A 20,743-nucleotide genomic window follows, 5' to 3' on the forward strand; every position below is an offset into this window, starting at 1 on the left:
TGTCCATTTTTTAAATAGGGTTGTTTTCTTGTTTTGAGTAGTTTGAGTTTCTTACATATTTTGGATATTGGCTCCTTATCTGATTTATCATCCAAATAGTTTCTCCCAATATGTGGGTTATGTCTTCACTGTGTTGTTTCCTTTGCTGGGCAGAAGGCTTTTAGTTTAATACAATATTATTCCCCTATTTTTGCTTTTGTTGCTTGTGCTTTGGGAGATCATATCCAATAAATCACTGCCAAGACCAATGTCATGAAGCTTTCCCACTATGTTTTCTTCTAGTAGTTTTTACGGTTTCATGTCTTACATTTAAGTCTATGATTCATTTTGAGTTCATTCTAGTATAAGAGGTAAGATAAGGGTCCATTTTCATTCTTCTGCATATAGATATAGTTTTGCCCACACCAATTATTGAAGGTACTGTCCTTTCCCCATTGTGTGTTCTTTGGGCCCTTGTTGAAAATCAATTGACCATAAATGTATGGGCTTATTTCTGAAATCTCTAATCTATTCCATCAGTTGATGTGTCTGTTTTTATGCCAATAGCATGCTGTTTTTATCACTATACCTTTGTAATATATTTTGAAATCCAGCAGTGTGATACCTCTATCTTTTTCTTTTTGGTAAATTTGTCTTTGGCTATTCTGGGTTTCCTGTGGTTCCATGTGAAGCTTCAGATTATTTCTTTCTATTTCTGTGAAGAATGACATTAGAATGTTAATATGGATTGCATTGAATCTGTACATCACTTTGGATAGTATGGACATTTTACCAATTTTGATTCTTCCAGTCCATGAACATAGGATAGCTGTCTGTAAGTTCCTCTAGTAAAAACACACTTTACTGACAAACTGGATTTCTCTGGTTGTTTTTTGGTTTCTTGGCTCCTTCAGCATTTGGGAGCCACTTTGCACATATGGCCCTCACATGAAACAGTCCTTTTAGCATTTTTTATAAGACAAGCTTAGTGTTGGTGAATTCTCTCAGCTTTGCTTGTTTGGGAAAGTCTCTAATCTCTCCTTCATGTTTGAAGGGTAGATTTTTGAGGGTTAGCAGGTTTTTCCTTCAGCACTTTGAATATAACATCTCACTGTCATCTGGTCATCAGGGTTTCTGTGAAAGCCATATTGAGGCTCCATCTAATGTAATATGTTTCTTTTTTCTTGCTACTTTGAGTATTCTTTCTGTCTTTGATTTTTGATAATTTTATTATTATATGCCTTGTGGATTTCCTGTTTGGGTTGAATTTCACTGGTGACTTCTGAGCTTCCTGCACCTGGATGCTGTCATCTTTCTCCAGATTCGGGAAATTTTCAGCCATTATTTCTTTAAATATGCTTTGTGGGCCCTTTCTCTCTTGTCTTCTCTAGAAATTCTAATTATGCAGAGGTTAATTTGCCTGATGATGTCCCATAGTTCTTGTAGACCTTCTTCATTCTTTTTTTTCTCTTTTTGCTCCTCTGATTGGTGATTTCAAATGTTCTGTCTTCAAGCTTGCTAATTCCTCTGTTTGCTCAAGTCTGCTGTTGAAGCTTTATAATGAGTTTTTCAGTTCAATTATTTTGTTCTTTATTACTAGCATTTCTATTTCTATTGCTTGGTTTTTTTTTTCATTGTTTCTATAAATCTTCAATTCTTCTGGGACCATTCCTGGAGCTTTGTTGATTTCTTTTGATGGTATTGAATATTTCTGAGTTTTCACAAGCCTTGTATCTTTACATGGATGCCTGCATATTTGAGGCGACTGCCAACTCTTCCAGTTTTTGCAGGTGCTCTTTCATGGTGTTAGACCTTTACTTCTTAGTATTAGAACTTAAACACTGGCCTGTTGTTGCTTTACACTGTAGAGAGGGCTTAATAGTGAGCATCAGAATAAAACATTGCACTGGACCTAACTCATTGCCCTGTCATTGTTTCCCAGTGTAAGGAAAACTTATAGTGAGCACCACAGCTTAAATGCCCTGGAAAAATATTGCTGCCCTACTATTGTTTCTCAGTGTGGGAAAAACTTAGGTGGGTACTGAAAATCTTGACCTTTTAGTTGTTTCTGGGCCAGGGAAAGGCTTCACATGTGCACCTGGGCTTTGTGGATTTGGGCCTTCCCATAAATTTTGTCCCCTGCAATACTCTGGCCCTGCCCAGTCTCTTCAATATGGCATCCCCACTGATCAAAGCACTGAACAACCACCAAGATCCACATGCCAGTTGCTGCAATCAGTGACCTACTCTTTGTCCCCAATTCACCCCAGGTTGTTCAGCCCTCTTGGTTCTCTAGTGGGATGAAACTGGAGTGGACTTACCATTAAGATTCCTAGACAAGTGGGAAGATCAAATATCTACCTCCAATTCCTTCTTCTCATCTCAGCAACTGTGGGTCTAGGGAAGTTCTCTGTGAGTGGTATTATGATGGCCTGGGAGAGAGGGTGGAACAGGCTGAAATGACCATTTCTCTTACCTGTCACTGCTTCTCTCAATTCTATGAGCCCAGGGTGTTTCTCTGCTTCTCAAGTTCTGGTGTATTCAGGGTGGCATTCTTGTCTTTGAATAGTTTTTCGTTTTATTTTTGTGTCAGGGAGTGATCCCAGGAGATCTATTCTGCCATCTTGTTGACATCACTTCCCAGTTTAGTCCTGAGATATCAGGGAAGGATTAAGAAGCACATGGCTTTCCCCATCCTGGGAAAATTCTCCAGGACAGGGCAAACCAGCTCTTGCACCAGAGACATATCCACAGAGTAGCCTTTCTTGTATTGTCACTCTCTGCAGCTCATATCCTTGTGCTGGGCTGTGAGGCAGGCACTAAGGACACTCTTTAGGTAACAGTGGAATGCAGAACAAAGAGAAGTCAAGCTAGCCTCAGAGAAGAGAAAATTTGTCTTAAGTTTTTGATATCACAATCTGCATCTTTTTATAATTTGTATCCCTTGACAAATTATTGTAGGTTTCATTGTTTTTAACAGCTTTGCCTTTTAATGTTATTAAAGATATAATTTATTTACCCACTGACATAACAGTATCAGAGTATTTTGGATTTCACAATGTATTTCCTTTTATCAGTGAATGTTATACTTTCATATGTTTTCCAGTCACTAATTAGTGTCCTCTTCTTCAGCTTGAAGAACTCTCTTTAGCACTTCTTGTAAGGCAAGTCTAGTAGTAATGAACTCTCTCAGCTTCTGTTTGTCTGAGAAAGTCTTTATCACCCCTTCATTTTTGAAAGAAAAGATTTCTGGGTATAGTATTCTTGGTTGACAGGGTTGTTTTATTCAGGATTTTAAATATAACATCCCACCCCCTTCTGGCCTACAAAGTTTCTGCTGAGAAATCTGCTGATAATCTAAGGGAGGGTTCTCTTGTGTGTAACAATTCACTATTTCCTCACTGTTTTTAAAACTTTCTCTGTCTTTTTGCATGTATGGCAGGGGGAGGGTGGTGAGTATTCTGGTTTCTTCCATCCTATGGTGAAGGTGAATGCCGATATTTATCTCTCCCTCTCTCTGCACTAAGCTGGAGAGATAATCTGTGACAAGTGCCTATACTTGTATTCAAACTGCACCCTCTGATCCTGGCGAGATAGCTGCTTGATATGGTTAGAATCTGTGTCCCCATCCAAATCTCATGTCAAGTTGTAATCCCCAATGTTGGCAGTGGACCTGGTGAGAGGTGATTGGATCATGGGGGTAAATCCTTCATGAATGGTTTAACATCATCTCTTTGGTGCTGTTCTCATGATAGTGAGTGAGATGTGGTTGTTTAAAAGTATATAGTACATCCCTCACCCCGCTCCTCCTCCAGCCATGTGAAGATGCTTGCTCTGGCTTTGTCTTCTGCCATGAGTAAAAGCTCCTGAGGCCTCCTCAGAAGCAGATAGTGCCATGCTTCCTGTATAGCCCATAGAACCATGAGCCAATTAAACCTCTTTTCTTTATAAATTATGCAATCTTGAGTATTTATTTATAGCAATGAGAGAATGGACTAATACATGCTGAAAGTGGGCCCATTGTATGCCCATGTCTTTGTTTTCTGTAGTCCCAGGCCACTTAGGAATGCAAAGTCTCATTGGGAATGCAAAGCCCCATTAGTCCCCAGAGCTAGGTTGATAAGAAGACAGTCCCTTGGGTGGAAACTATAGAAGCTTAGGTACTCAGTACACAGACAAACTCCTTCCAGGAAGAATGAGTCGACTGGATTTATCACTGGGATGAGCCAAAGGAAAGGCTCAGAAAGTGCTCAGCTCAAGCTCAGGATGACAGGGAGCTACTCTTTCTCCCCTTAGGTCCTCAATGCAAATTCATTAAAAGCAAGGTCATCAAGTAGCCACCAATAGAGTAAGCAGGAAACCCCTTGCAAAGAGAAAATGGGAGCTGAGCATTCTAGTCCCTTTTCTGCACTGCTCCCAGGAGATGTAGCCCCTGGAAGTGTTATTATGTCCATTTAAAACCACCTTTTTGGCTGGGTGCAATGGCTCAGCCTGTAATCCCAGTACTTTGGGAGGCTGAAGTGGGTGGGTCACTTGAGGTCAGGAGTTCAAGACCAGCCTGGCCAACATGGTGAAACGCTGTCTCCACTAAAAATACAGAACATTAGCCAGATGTGGTGGTGCATGCCTGTAGTCCCAGCTACTTGGGAGGCTGAGACAGGAGAACCGCTTGAACCTGGGAGGTGGAGGTTGCAGTGAGCCAAGATTATGCCATTGCACTCCAGTCTGGGTGGCAGAGTGAGACTCTGTTTAAAAAAAAAAACAAAAAACAAAAAACCTTTTTGTATGTGATCTGGGAAGACTTGAGTATGCATAGTTTCAGGTGGTAGCTGCTGTAAAAGTTGGGCCACTCAATGCATGGCATAAACCCCTCACAGGGAGTAACAGGGAGCTGCATTTTTAAGCCCTTTTTCTGTACCGCTCCAAGAGTTTGAAACCCCCAGAAATACGTGTGCACCTGTATAAACCTACCACTCTTGTCTGTTGTCTAGAGAGATTCTCATATGCCTAGTCCTCTCTGCTCCTAAAGCTGGGAGTTTTAGAGTGCAGTCCTTCCAGTAGAAGCTGCAAAAGTTGAGGCATTCTACATGTGGACAAACTCTCTCCAGGAAGGAGTAATAGACCTGGAGTTATCACTGGAGTGAGCCAGGGGGAAAGGCTTGGGAAGTGCTGATCTGCTTCTGAGGCTACCAGCAGGCTACTATTTGCCTCTTTAACTCCCCAATGCAAGTTAATTAATGCAAGTTAATTAGAAGCCCAGCCACCAAGTAGCCCCTAGAAGAGTGTCATAAACCCCTCCCAGAGAAAAACAAGAAGCTGCATTTTTTTAAGCCCTTCTCTGCACTGCCTCCAGAGAGTGAGGCCTCTGGAAGTGCTTGTTCTGTAGCATAAAACCACTGCTTTTTTCCTGTAGGTCAGAAAGACTCATGTATTCCTAATCCCCTCCACTTCCAGAGTTGATTAATTGAGCCGAACCATGGGGAATTTCAGAGCTAAAGCACTATATGTGAGGCCCAAACCCTCCTCTCCACAGAGAGAAGTTGTGTGTTAGGGATTCCTTTCCTGGTTGTACGGCACAGTGTCCAAGGTGGAGTTCATGCCTGAGTGCACCTCAGCTTTTCCCACTCATTTGATGCAGATGTTTTTTCTCAGTTGCCCAGTGGGTAGGAGTCTCTCAGTTGGTTCCTGACTTTTTTCAGAGAATCAATCAGTGAATAGTTTGTTCAGTGCATTGGTGGGTGAAGGGAGAGTCAGGAGTCTCCTATTTCACCATGTTGCTGATGTCATCTAAGGATAAGCCTTTAGGCTTGGCAACAATGACTTCTGGATAGGAGACTTCCCTTGAATCTTTCACAGTGTGAACATTCTATTTTTGTGCCAACATGCATTTCACGGTGAAAGAAGTCACAACAGGGGCCTCAGACACCAAACGCAACCTTACATTTCAAATAACGTCCTGTGGTTCATGAATTAGGTATCCTGAATTTGGAATAATGCAGAATGCTAACAGAGGTAGGGGAGTGACAAACATTGCTGGTGACGACATTGGTATAGAACCACCTGTGAGCATCAAATGCAGCCAAAGTACAGAAACAACGTAGGGGTGGATCAGTGTCATGTTGCATACATGAGATGGCAGTATCCTTCTAGAGTCTTCCCATTTACATTCACTTCGAAAAGCAGCATGGCCTAGGAGATAGAAAAAGAACAAACAATGCAAAAGCAGTGGCAACCATAAGACTATGTGTTTGCTCTCAAACACAACAGGCCTCATCTGTGATTCTTTTCAGGCTAGAACTTGACATTTTGGAGATCCAGATTTTGGAAGAATTTGCCTTTGCTTCTTCCTCTGCCTCCAAGATGTCCATGTTCTTCTAAGGGTCCTCACTATCTTACTCTACATAATATGAGAGCACATAGATGTTTTCATAGAAGAGAGAGCACACAGTCATAACCAAATGGGCACTCCTTTCAGCTTTGAGTTCCCTGGGGCACTGTGAGCTGTCCAGAGAGCTCTCTGGAACACAGGTCAGGGCATCAGTGATTAGAAGAAAGCAGAGCAACTGCTTCTAGTAAAATTCATAGTCTATGATGCTCATGCCAGTGACATGGAATAGGTCAACCTGACACCCATGGCATGTCCACATGGTACAGTGCACTGAACTTGAATGGGGGAGGTTATTCTCTATATGGTCCCTGACAGGTAAATTTGCCTCTCTTAATAGTGTCTCCTAGCAGTGTTTGGAGATGGCCTGAGATGATGCTTGCTAACGGAGGCTATCTGAGGAAGCACCAAATAAGATCTCTTAGAGACCATGCCCTTATAGCCCACCTACCTCTGATGATGTCTGTGTTGGTAGTTGATCATGATCTCTTTTCTAAGACTCCCTTGTCCAAGAAAAGCTCTTGAGAAAGGTGAAGACAAACCTGAGATATCCAGAGCCTGGTGTGATGCCTCAGAGGTGGCTCATGGCCTCTGGTCTGATGGGGGAAGTTTTCTTCTATGATGTCTCTTTCATTGAATAGCCCAGCAAGAAGCACTAGATTGGAGCATAACACTGCACACCTGCCTCTGGGCATGGCCTGTCCTCCTGAAACCTCTTCACATTTGACTCCGTGTTCCAATTAGCCACGTGACCCAACCCTGGATCTAGCCCCAGGATCATTTCAGAGGAGTTGTGATTGCATAGAGTAAGGGAGAGTCTGTACCACAGTGGTTAATTTCCACTAACTCACAGTAGGATGACAGGCAAGACCCACTGCCACTCTGTGCCAATTACTCCTTAGCAACAGCAGCATGAACCACCTGTTCCCCACCCCTTGGTGTTCCTCTTGATCAAAAGAAAAGAGAATAAGCCCCTAAGGAAGAGGGCTTGGGAAAGATAGGGACTATTCAGTTAATGGAAGGTGCTGGAGTGTTAGATCCTAGATCCTGAGACCCAAATTGGGTCCCATCAGAGGAGTAGCCATGTTGGTGGGTGCTGGACAGGAGGAGCTTTGGGGTTGGTGCAGGCACTCACTCTCACTAGGTTGCCTCTGGTCTCAAGTAATGGAGAGAAGTGAGAAAAAGTGAGCTCAGAGGAAACATCCTCTTCCAGCCACATCATATCCTCTCTCTCTCGTGGCCTTAGGCATGTCGCTGGCCTTCCTGGGACTCATTATCCTCATTGTAAAGAGACAGCAATCTGAAGCTCAGAAAGAGACTGGGGAGCATGAGGTGGGGGAGTACCAAGGCTAAGGAGACCAAAGCAGTGCTTGGGGGCCTCCCACTCTTTACCTTGGGTTCTAACTGCCACCCATCTCATGCTTAATGGGTCCTTCTGACTCCAGGGTGAGAAATGTTCTCCTTAGCATCGGGAGATGCTGCACATGAGCAGTTCCTCCCCCTGGGAGTTCTGGTTCTGGTTCAGTGAGCGAAACAGCAAGGGGCTGGGCATCCTGAGGGCTGGCAGGGATACATGGGCCAAAGAGGGAGAGGGAGGGTAGAGAAGCATAGCCAGGGAGAGAAATCGAACACCAGGGCACAAGATGAGTGGGGCATCTTTGGGGGCTACAGTGGGCTCTCAATGATCACCTGTAGTGGCAGCAAAAGAGGCAGGATCCATGGGCATTTGTTCTGGTTTATTTGACAGGGACAGGGGGTTCAGACAGTGGGGAGGGCGGCATTCCTGTTGATGTTCTTGTGCTGATGATTTGATGTCCTTGTGCTTCAGATGTGGGCACAGTCTCGGATGGAAGGGTTCAGGGAGCAGGATGCACATCCCAGCCCACTCTCCCACTCATAGGATGCTCATACAAACATTCCCACAGAAGGCTGAACAGCATATCTTATTTGTTTCACACTTTTGGAAATATGAACAGTGGTGGATGCATAGATCTATGCTGGGTCACTTCTCACAGACCTTGATTCCTGAAATGATGCAGGAGCAGGGTCAATGAAACCATGCACCTATAGAGCACCCTTCTCAAGCTTGAAGCTCCTCCATGGCCCCAGAACCAAGGCACCCCTGCCACCACGACTCTCCTGGACTCTTCAGGGAACTTCCTTCCAGCCCATCACCAATCCTAGTGATTAGCAGTATCTTAAATCCTGTCTCCCTGCCCTGCATCTCACCCCAGTAGACCTCAATGCCTGGGCTTCCTGGACTCTCGCCATACACCTGCATTCAGAACTCTGTCTCCCCATTAATCATGGTGAAGTCACCCCCATAGAATCTATGGTCTGGCCCTGAGAGCTCAAAGAAGCCTGAGACATTTCCAAACCCTACCCTAGTCCCCAGAATTTGCAGAGCCCAGAAAAGAAGATGAACTTGCCTCTCTTCCCTCCCTCTCCTCTCCATCACTGTCCCTAGTATCGCTTCCCACCACCACTCTCCTGGCTCCTTTGATGTTATACTTAACTTTACCCTGTATACTCCAACTTTTCATTGCTTATGTCCTTTTTACCCTACACTTATACCCATTTCTACACCTACACCTACCCTCATAACCACTTCTAGATGTTTACTCCTCACAAATGTGCATAAATCAAAGAATAATTGTCTTGCTTTCCCACTGGTTTCTCATCCCTGGTGCACCTTTCACTATGGGATGTACCATTTGTCTCTAAGTACTGGGAGCAAACAACAAAAGATGTAGGTTCCCCCTTCATTCCCACTACTATTCCCAGGGCTAGCTAGGTAAAGGGGTTGGAGGGCCATGGTTTGGGACAGCCCAGAGTCTGCACAGCATTGTGGTCAGAGCTGGATATGCAGAAAGGTTGCAAGTCCTAGGTCCTACTCAGACTGGACACAGCTCCTCCATTCCCCCTATCCAACTCTCCATCACCCATCCAGCAGCCCATCACCTACTCTGCATCCTCATCTTGTCACGGTATCCTCCCTGGGCCTGCAGCAGCAGCACACAGAGAACCAGGACAGGCAGCAGAGTCTGGGGTGCCATGACTCTGACCACAGCGTGAGCCCTAAGTCTGGCCAGGCAGTCACAGACTTCCCTGCAGAGCTGCCTGTGGAGAGGGAAGGAAATAAAGCAGGAATGATCTTCAGCTCCTCGCTGCCTCCACTGGACAAGTCAGGGAAGAGCAAGAGTCCTTGCTTCCTGCCCTTGCCTTCTCCTGGCCCTGTCCTTCTCCATGTAGGATAGGGCTTCTGCAAGAATGATGCCCTCCTCTCCCATCACATAACCAGTCCTGTGTTCTTGCTAACAGAGTTTTTCTTTTCCAAAAGGTACTCTTTATTTCTGCTAATTATAAAATGCTTTATGGAAAAAAGAAAAGAAGAAATATAATTTTTTAAAAGGTGCTTAGAATTAACCCATATTTTATTACATTATCTTTTAGATCCTCTGTATATTTAATGTAAACAATCTTTTATTTTCTCATTTTTGAATCACCTATCTTTTGTTACCTACCTTCTGCCACCTTTAGTCATGCAAATATTTAAAATGTCATTATTTCTCAAAAAGAAAAGACATAATTTTTGGGGGGGGTGAACGTAGCTACAGATAGACACTCCAATTTCCACAGTTGTGAAAGCAGAAATCATATCATGAGCTCCTTTAGGAAGTGGCTGTTTGCATATAATGGATGTGTTCATTATAAATTCTTCTTTTTTTTTTTTTTTTTTTTAGACAGAGTCTCACTCCACACCAGGCTGGAGTGCAATGGCGTGATCTTGGCTCACTGCAACCTCCACCTTCCAGGTTCAAGCAATTCGCACCTCAGCCTCCTGAGTAGCTGGGATTACAGGCATGTGCCATCACACTCAGATAATTTTTGTATTTTTAGTAGAGATGGGGTTCTGCCATGTTGGCCAGGCTGGTCTTGAACTCCCGACTTCAATTGATCCACCTGTCTCAATCTCCCAAAGTCCTGGGATTACAGGCGTGAGCCACCACACTCGGCCTAATTATAAATATTCTTATCATTACACAAAACTCTATATGATTGAGCTATATTTTTAATATTAAGTTCTGGGGTACATGTGCAGGATGTGCAGGTTTGTTGCATGTGCTGTGGGGGCTTGCTGCACCTATCAACCCATCACCTAGGTATCAAGCCCAGCATGCATTAGCCATTTATCCTGATGCTCTCCCTCCCATGACAGGCCCCAAGGTGTGTTGTTTACCTCCCTGTGTCCATGTATTCTCATTGTTCAGCTCCCACTTATAAGTGAGAACATGGGGTGTTTGAACATGGGATGTTTGGTTTTCTGTTCCTCCATTAGTTTGCTGAGGATAACGGCTTGTAGCTCCATCCATGTCCTTGCAAAGAACATGATCTCATTCCTTTTTATGCCACATAGTATTCCATGGTGTATATGTACCATATTTTCTTTATCCAGTCTATCATTGATGGGCATTTGGGTTAATTTCATGTCTTTGCTATTGTGAATAGTGCTGCAATGAACATACGCATGCATGTGTCTTTATAACAGAATGATTCTATTCCTTTGGGTATATACCCAGTAATGGGGTTGCTGGGTCAAATGGTATTTCTAGTTCTAGATCCCTGAGGAATCACCACTCCCACCAACAGTGTAAAAGTGTTCCTATTTCTCCACATCCTCTCCAGCACCTGTTGTTTCCTGACTTTTTAATGATTGCCATTCTAACTGGTGTGAGATGATATCTCATTGTGGTTTTGATTTGCATTTCTCTGATGGCCAGTGATGGTGAGCATTTTTTCATGTGTTTTTTGGCTGCATAAATGTCTTCTTTTGAGAAGTGTCTGTTCATGTCCTTTGCCCACTTTTTGATGGAGTTGTTTGTTTTTTCCTTGTAAATTTGTTTGAGTTCATTGTAGATTCTGGATATTAGCCCTTTGTCAGATGAGTAGGTTGTGAAAATTTTCTCCCATTTTGTGGGTTTCCTGTTCACTCTGATGGTAGTTTCTTTTGCTATGCAGAAGCTCTTTAGTTTAATTAGATCCCATTTGTCAATTTTGGTTTTCGTTGCCATTGCTTTTGGTGTTTTAGACATGAAGTCCTTGCCCGTGCCTATGTCCTGAATGGTAATGCCTAGGTTTTCTACTAGGGTTTTTATGGTTTTAGGTATAACGTTTAAGTCTTTAATCCATCTTGAATTGATTTTTGTATAAGGTGTAAGGAAGGGATCCAGTTTCAGCTTTCTACATATGGCTAGCCAGTTTTCCCAGCACCATTTATTAAATAGGGAATCCTTTCCCCATTGCTTGTTTTTCTCAGGTTTGTCAAAGATCAGATAGTTGTAGATATGTGGTGTTATTTCTGAGGTCTCTGTTCTGTTCCGTTGATCTTTATCTCTGTTTTGTTACCAGTACCATGCTGTTTTGGTTACTGTAGCCTTGGAGTATAGTCTGAAGTCAGGTAGTGTGATGCCTCCAGCTTTGTTCTTTTGGCTTAGGATTGCCTTGGCGATGCGGGCTCTTTTTTGGTTCCATATGAACTTTAAAGTAGTTTTTTCCAATTCTGTGAAGAAAGTCATTGGTAGCTTGATGGGGATGGCATTGAATCTATAAGTTACCTTGGGCAGTATGGCCATTTTGTTGATATTGATTCTTCCTACCCATGAGCATGGAGTGTTCTTCCATTTGTTTGTATCCTCTCTTATTTCATTGAGCAGTGGTTTGTAGTTCTCCTTGAAGAAGTCCTTCACGTCCCTTGTAAGGTGGATTCCTAGGTATTTTATTCTCTTTGAAGCAATTGTGAATGGGAGTTCACTCATGATTTGGCTCTGTTTGTGTTATTGGTGTATAAGAATGCCTGTGATTTTTGAACATTGATTTTGTATCCTGAGACTTTGCTGAAGTTGCTTATCAACTTAAGGAGATTTTGGGCTGAGACAATGGGGTTTTCTAGATACACAATCATGTCATCTGCAAACAGGGACAACTTGACTTCCTCTTTTCCTAATTGAATACACTTTATTTCCTTCTCCTGCCTAATTGCCCAGGCCAGAACTTCCAACACTATGTTGAATAGGAGTGGTGAGAGAGGGCATCCCTGTCTTTGCCAGTTTTCAAAGGGAATGCTTCCAGTTTTTGCCCCTTCAGTATGATATTGGCTGTGGGTTTGTCATAGATAGCTCTTATTATTTTGAGATACGTCCCATCAATACCTAATTTATTGAGAGTTTTTAGCATGAAGGTTGTTGAATTTTGTCAAAGGTCTTTTCTGCATCTATTGAGATAATCATGTGGTTTTGTCTTTGGTTCTGTTTATATGCTGGATTACATTTATTGATTTGCGTATACTGAACCAGCCTTGCATCCCAGGGATGAAGCCCACTTGATCACGGTGGATAAGCTTTTTGATGTGCTGCTGGATTCGGTTTGCCAGTATTTTATTGAGGACTTTTGCATCAATGTTCATCAAGGATATTGGTCTAAAATTCTCTTTTTTGGTTGTGTCTCTGCCCGGCTTTGGTATCAGAATGATGCTGGCCTCATAAAATGAGTTAGGGAGGATTCCCTCTTTTTCTATTGATTGGAATAGTTTCAGAAGGAATGGTACCAGTTCCTCCTTGTACCTCTGGTAGAATTCGGCTGTGAATCCATCTGGTCCTGGACTCTTTTTGGTTGGTAAGCTATTGATTATTGCCACAATTTCAGCTCCTGTTATTGGTCTATTCAGAGATTCAACTTCTTCCTGGTTTAGTCTTGGGAGAGCGTATGTGTTGAGGAATTTATCAATTTCTTCTAGATTTTCTACTTTATTTGTGTAGAGGTGTTTGTAGTATTCTGTGATGGTAGTTTGTATTTCTGTGGGATCGGTGGTGATATCCCCTTTATCATTTTTTATTGCATCTATTTGATTATTCTCTCTTTTTTTATTAGTCTTGCTAGCGGTCTATCAATTTTGTTGATCCTTTCAAAAAACCACCTCCTGGATTCATTAATTTTTTGAAGGGTTTTTTGTGTCTCTATTTCCTTCAGTTCTGCTCCGATTTTAGTTATTTCTTGCTTTCTGCTAGCTTTTGAATGTGTTTGCTCTTGCTTTTCTAGTTCTTTTAATTGTGATGTTAGGGTGTCAATTTTGGATCTTTCCTGCTTTCTCTTGTGGGCATTTAGTGCTATAAATTTCCCTCTACACACTGCTTTGAATGTGTCCCAGAGATTCTGGTATGTTGTGTCTTTGTTCTCATTGGTTTCAAAGAACATCTTTATTTCTGCCTTCATTTTGTTATGTACCCAGTAGTCATTCAGGAGCAGGTTGTTCAGTTTCCATGTAGTTGAGCAGTTTTGAGTGAGTTTCTTAAAGCTGAGTTCTAGTTTGATTGCACTGTGATCTGAGAGATAGTTTGTTATAATTTCTGTTCTTTTACATTTGCTGAGGAGAGCTTTACTTCCAACTATGTGGTCAATTTTGGAATAGGTGTGGTGCGGTGCTGAAAAAAATGTATATTCTGTTGATTTGGGGTGGAGAGTTCTGTAGATGTCTATTAGGTCCACTTGGTGCAGAGCTGAGTTCAATTCCTGGGTATCCTTGTTGACTTTCTGTCTCGTTGATCTGTCTAATGTTGACAGTGGGGTGTTAAAGTTTCCCATTATTAATGTGTGGGAGTCTAAGTCTCTTTGTAGGTCACTCAGGACTTGCTTTATGAATCTGGGTGCTCCTGTATTGGGTGCATATATATTTAGGATAGTTAGCTCTTCTTGTTGAATTGATCCCTTTACCATTATGTAATGGCCTTCTTTGTCTCTTTTGATCTTTGTTGGTTTAAAGTCTGTTTTATCAGAGACTAGGATTGCAACCCCTGCCTTTTTTTGTTTTCTATTTGCTTGGTAGATCTTCCTCCATCCTTTTATTTTGAGCCTAAGTGTGTCTCTGCACATGAGATGGGTTTCCTGAATACAGCACACTGATGGGTCTTGAGTCTTTATCCAGTTTGCCAGTCTGTGTCTTTTAATTGGAGCATTTAGTCCATTTACATTTAAAGTTAATATTGTTATGTGTGAATTTGATCCTGTCATTATGATGTTAGCTGGTGATTTTGCTCATTAGTTGATGCAGTTTTTTCCTAGCCTCGATGGTCTTTACAATTTGGCATGATTTTGCAGTGGCTGGTACCAGTTGTTCCTTTCCATGTTTAGTGCCTCCTTCAGGAGCTCTTTTAGGGCAGGCCTGGTGGTGACAAAATCTCTCAGCATTTGCTTGTCTGTAAAGTATTTTATTTCTCCTTCACTTATGAAGCTTAGTTTGGCTGGATATGAAATTCTGGGTTGAAAATTCTTTTCTTTAAGAATGTTGAATATTGGCCCCCACTCTCTTCTGGCTTGTAGAGTTTCTGCCAAGAGATCCGCTGTTAGTCTGATGGGCTTCCCTTTTTGGGTAACCTGACCTTTCTCTATGGCTGTCCTTAACATTTTTTCCTTCATTTCAACTTTGGTGAATCTGACAATTATGTGTCTTGGAGTTGCTCTTCTTGAAGAGTATCTTTGTGGCGTTCTCTGTATTTCCTGAATCTGAATGTTGGCCTGCCTTGCTAGATTGGGGAAGTTCTCCTGGAAAATATCCAGCAGAGTGTTTTCCAACTTGGTTCCATTCTCCCCGTCCCTTTCAGGTACACCAATCAGACGTAGATTTGGTCTTTTCATACAGTCCCATATTTCTTGGAGGCTTTGTTCATTTCTTTTTATTCTTTTTTCTCTAAACTTCCCTTCTCGCTTCATTTCATCTTCCATCACTGATACCCTTTCTTCCAGTTGATCACATTGGCTCCTGAGGCTTCTGCATTCTTCACGTAGTTCTCGAGCCTTGGCTTTCAGCTCCATCAGCTCCTTTAAGCACTTCTCTATATTGGTTATTCTGGTTATACATTCCTCTAAATATTTTTCAAAGTTTTTAACTTCTTTGCCTTTGGTTTGAATTTCCTCCTGTAGCTCGTAGTTTGATCGTCTGAAGCCTTCTTCTCTCAACTCGTCAAAGTCATTCTCCGTCCAGCTTTGTTCCATTGCTGGTGAGGAACTGTGTGTTCCTTTGGAGGAGGAGAGGTGCTGTGCTTTTTAGAGTTTCCAGTTTTTCTGCTGTTTTTTTCCCCTTCTTTGTGGTCTTATCTACTTTTGGTCTTTGATGATGGTGATGTACAGATGGGTTTTTGATGTGGATGTCCTTTCTGTTTGTTAGTTTTCCTTCTAACAGACAGGACCCTTAGCTGCAGGTCTGTTGGAGTTTGCTAGAGGTCAACTCCAGACCCTGTTTGCCTGGGTATCAGCAGCAGTGTCTGCAGAACAGTGGTTTTTCATGAACCGTGAATGCTACTGTCTGATCGTTCCTCTGGAAGTTTTGTCTCAGAGGAGTACCCAGCCGTGTGAGGTGTCAGTCTGCCCCTACTGGGGGGTGCCTCCCAGTTAGGCTGCTCAGGCGTCAGGGGTCAGGGACCCATTTGAGGAGGCAGTCTGCCCATTCTCAGATCTCCAGCTGCGTGCTGGGAGAACCACTGCTCTCTTCAAAGCTGTCAGACAGGGACATTTAAGTCTGCAGAGGTTACTGCTGTCTTTGTCTGTCTGTGCCCTGCCCCCAGAGGTGGAGCCTACAGAGGCAGGCAGGCCTCCTTGAGCTGTGGTGGGCTCCACCGAGTTGGAGCTTCCCGGCTGCTTTGTTTACCTAAGCAAGCCTGTGCAGTGGTGGGCGCCCCTCCCCCAGCCTCGCTGCCGCCTTGCAGTTTGATCTCAGACTGCTGTGCTAGCAATCAGCAAGACTCTGTGGGCATAGGACCCTCCGAGCCATGTGTGGGATATAATCTCCTGGTGCGCAGTTTTTTAAGCCTGTCGGAAACACGCAGTATTGGGGTAGGAGTGACCTGATTTTCCAGGTGCCGTCTGTCACCCCTTTCTTTGACTAGGAAAAGGAACTCCCTGACCCCTTGCGCTTCCCGAGTGAGGCAATGCCTCACACTGCGGCTCACGCACGGTGTGCTGCACCCACTGACCTGCGCCCACTGTCTGGCACTCCCTAGTGAGATGAACCCGGTACCTCAGATGGAAATGCAGAAATCACCCGTCTTCTGCGTCGCTCACACTGGGAGCTGTAGACCGGAGCTGTTCCTATTCGGCCATCTTGGCTCCTCCTCCTGTTTTTTCTTATAAATTTAAGTTCCTTGTAGACTCTGGATACTAGACCTTTGTCAGGTGGATAGATTGCAAACATTTTCTCCCATTTTGTAGGTTGTCTGTTCACTCTGATGATAGTCTATTTTGCTGTACAGAAGCTCTTTAGTTTAATTAGATCCCATTTGTCAATTTTTGCTTTTGTTGCAATTGCTTTTGGTGATTTTGTCATGAAATCTTTGCCAATGCCTATGTCCTGAATGGTATTGCCCAGATTTTCTTCTAGAGTTTTTATAGTTTGGAGTTTTACAGTTAAGCCTTTAATCCATCTTGAGTTAATTTTTGTATAAGGCATAAGGAAGAGGCCCAGTTTCAATTTTCTGCATATGGCAAATAGTAGCAAAAAGAGCTGTGATTATTAAAGTCAAACAAAATACACATTGTGTCAAATATTGTTAAAAGAAACAAAAAACATGATTATATATCAATAAAAGGGTCAATTCATCAAAAAGATATAAAAATTATAAACATATACACACCAAGCAATAGAGCTTCAAAATATATGAAGCAAACACCACAGGATTGAAGGGAGATGTAGCACTACAGAAATAGCTGGAGAGTTCAATATTCCACCATGGCATCATAAGAAATATATTTGGTCTTTGTCCCCAGTTCCTGGCACAAGGTTCCTAAAACTCTTGGAATTTCCTGAGTGATAGGTGTGTCTTTTGCTATTCATAAGAAGCCCCTTTCGATTCCACCTGAGTTTCTGCTAATTAGGTTACTTGGAGTGGGGCCCCTAGGTAGCCTCAGGATGGAGCTGGTCACCAGAAAGATCAAGTGATTAGAGGTTTGGAAATTTTAGACCCACCCACTCTCCTCCAGGAAGTTAAAGAAGGAAGGAGTTGAAGCTCTGTAAAAACTCTTAAACAATAAGATTTGATGAGCTTCTGAATTGGTGAACACATCCATGTGCCAGGAGGGTGGCACACACAACTCACAAGGACAGAAATTCCTGTGCTTGGGACCCTTCTGAAGCTCACCCTATTTACTTCATCTGGCTATTCATTTGTATCCTTTATAATAAACTGATAAACCTTAAGTAAAGTGTTTCCTGAGTTCTGTGAGCTGTTTCAGCAAATTATCAAACTTTCAGATGGGATTGTGGGAGCCCCTGATTTATAGCCAGTAGATCAAAAGTGCAGGAAGCCCAAGACTTGCAACTGGCACCTGAAGTTGGGAGTAGTCTTGTGAAATCAAGCCTATAAGCTGTGGGGTCTGCACTAACTTCAAGTAGTTAGTGTCAGAATTAAATTAAATTTTGGAACACCCAGTTGGTGTCCAGAGATAGGAGAATTGGTTGTTGGTGTTGGAAAGCATTCCAGGCCCTCTTTCAATAATGAATAGAACATGTAGACAGAAAAATCAATAAGGAAATAGGGTACTAAACAACACTATAAACCTAAGACAGACCTAAGACAAGAAGAGAATGCATATTCTTCTCAAGCACATATGGAACATACTCCAGGATAAACTACATGTTAGGCCACAAAACAAGCCTAAATAAATTTTAAAAGATTGAAATTATACAAACTATCTTCTCCAGCCACAATGGAACAAAGCTAGAAATCAATAAGAGAAGGAAAAACTGGAAAATTCTCAAAAATGTGAAATTAATACACTCTAAAACAGCCAATGAGTCAAAGAATAAATCACAATGGAAATTAGAAAATAATTTGAGCCAGGCATGTTGACTCATGCCTGTAATCCCAGCACTTTGGGAGGCTGAGGTGGGTGGATCACTTGAGCCCAGGAATTCAAGACCAGCCTGGCAACATAAAAAGACCCTGTCTCTACAAAAAACTAACTGGGCATGGTGGTATGCACCTGTAGTCCCAACTACTTAGAAAAAAACTTTCGGATGAATGAAAATGAAAACACAAAACACAACATCCAAAAACTTATGAGATGCAGTAAAAGTAGTTCTCAGGGTAGAAAATCTATAACTGTAAATACTTACATTAAAAAAGAGCACGGCCAGGCGCAGTGGCTCACACCTGTAATCCCAGCACTTTGGGAGGCCGACGCAGGCAGATCACGAGGTCAGGAGATCGAGACCATCCTGGCTAACACAGTGAAACCCCACCTCTACTAAAAATACAAAAATTAACTAGGCATGGTAGTATGAGCCTTGTAGTCCCAGCTACTCAGGAGTCTGAGGCAGGAGAATCGCTTGAACCCAGGAGGCAGAGGTTGCAGTGAGCTGAGATCGCGCCACTGCACTCCAGCCTAGGCGACAGAGCAAGACTCCGTCTCAAAAAAAAAAAAAAAAAAGATCTCAAATCTACAACCTAACTTTACATCATATGAAACTAGAAAGAGAAGAACAAATACACCCAAAGCTAGCAGAAGGAAGGAAATAATAAACACGTGAGCACAGAAAAATGGAATAGGAAATAGAAAACCAATAAAAAGAATCAACAAGACCAAAACTTGGTTTTTTTAAAAGATCAATAAGATTGAAAATCTTTAGCTAGATTGACTAAGAAGAAAAGAGAAAAGACACAAATAACTAATATCAGAAATTAGAGTGGGACATCACCACCAACCTTACAGAACTAAAAAAATCATAAGAGAATACTATGAACAATTTTACACCAACAAATTAGATAACCTGGATGAAATGGAAAAATTCCTAGAAACTCACAAATCACCAAAACTGACTTGAGAAGGAATAGAAAATATTAACAGACCTATAACAAATAAACAGATAGAATCAGTAATTTTTGAAAAATACACATGACTCTCTTCAACAAAAAGAATGCCTAGGGCTAGATGACTTCACTGATAAAATCTATACCAAACTTTTTTTTATTAACACCAATCCTTCTCAAAGTTTTCCAATCTTAATTGATACAGAAAAAGCATTTCACAAAATTCACCACCCTTCTATGATTAAAAAAAATTCAGAAAACTAGGAAATAAAGGACTTCCTTAACATGATTAAAGGCACCTATAAAAAACTATATACAATGATCATTATACTCAATTGCAAAAGATCAAAATCTTTCTCCCAAGATCACAAATAAGACAAGGATGCATCTTTCACCACTGCTAGTCAACATTGTAATGGAGTTCTAACCAAAGCAATTAAGTAATAAAAAGAAATAAAAGTCATCCAAATTTGGAAGAAAGTAAAACTATCTCAGCTGTTTTTGTAAACACCAGCAACGAGCAATCCAAAAAGGAAATTAAGGAAACAATTTGATTTACAACAGGCTATGAAAGGATAAAATACCTAGAAATAAATTTAACCATGGAGGTAAAAGACTTGTATACCACAAAATACAGAACATTGCTGAAAGAAATTATAGAAGACCTCAAGAAATAGAAAGACATCCCATCATGTTTTGTTTTTTTTTTTTTTTTTGAGACAGCATCTGGCTCTGTCACCCAGGCTGGAGTGCAGTGGCATGATCTTGGCTCACTGCAACCTCCATCTCCCAGGTGCTGGGACTATATTCTCCCAGGTGCTGGGACTATAGGCACATGCCACTACGCCCAGCTAATTTTTGTATTTTCTGTAGAGACAGGGTTTTGCCATGTTGCCCAGGCTGATCTCGAACTCCTGAGCTCAAGCAAACCACCTGCCTTGGCCTCTCAAAGTGCTGAGATTATAGGCGTGAGCCACCACACCTAGCCGACATCCCATATTCTGTACTGGAAGACTTAAAATTATTAAGACGGCATTACAATGCAATTCCAATCAAGTTCCAACAGGTTTTTCTTTTTCTTTTTTTTTTTTTTTGAGACGGAGTCTCATTCCGTCACCCAGGCTGGAGTGCAGTGGCGCAAGCTCAGCTCACTGCAACCTCCGCCTCCCAGATTCAAGCAATTCTCCTGCTTCAGCCTCCCGAGTAGCTGGGACTACCGGAGTGTGCCACCACTCCTGGCTAATTTTTATATTTTTAGTAGAGATGGGGTTTCACTATGTTGGCCAGGCTGGTCTCGAACTCCTGGCCTCAGGTGATCCACCCGCCTCGGCCTCCCAAAGTGCTGGGATTATAGGTGTGAGCCACCACGCCTGGCCAGATTTTTCTTTATTTGAGAAATAGAAAACTTGATCCTCAGGTTCATACAAAACTGCCTTTTCATTGTTGTACTTTGTAGGGTCTCCCATTTCCCCCATTTTGTGCGTTCTGAGTGAAAAACAGAGAGTGCCTTGTTGGCTCTGTGACC

General features: G+C 42.3%; 1 protein-coding gene across 1 annotated transcript; it reads right to left on the bottom strand.

Annotated features, from left to right (window-relative positions):
• Positions 1 to 8,091: 8,091 nt before the first annotated feature.
• Positions 8,092 to 9,468, bottom strand: WFDC10B (WAP four-disulfide core domain 10B). Its single transcript, XM_063702070.1, is given in 2 exon segments — positions 8,092 to 8,389; positions 9,330 to 9,468. Coding segments are annotated over 2 exon segments (222 nt in total). The 5' UTR covers positions 9,421 to 9,468; the 3' UTR covers positions 8,092 to 8,258.
• Positions 9,469 to 20,743: the final 11,275 nt, after the last annotated feature.

Source organism: Gorilla gorilla, chromosome 21, assembly GCF_029281585.2.
Source record: "Gorilla gorilla gorilla isolate KB3781 chromosome 21, NHGRI_mGorGor1-v2.1_pri, whole genome shotgun sequence".
NCBI classification, from domain to species: Eukaryota; Metazoa; Chordata; class Mammalia; order Primates; family Hominidae; genus Gorilla; species Gorilla gorilla.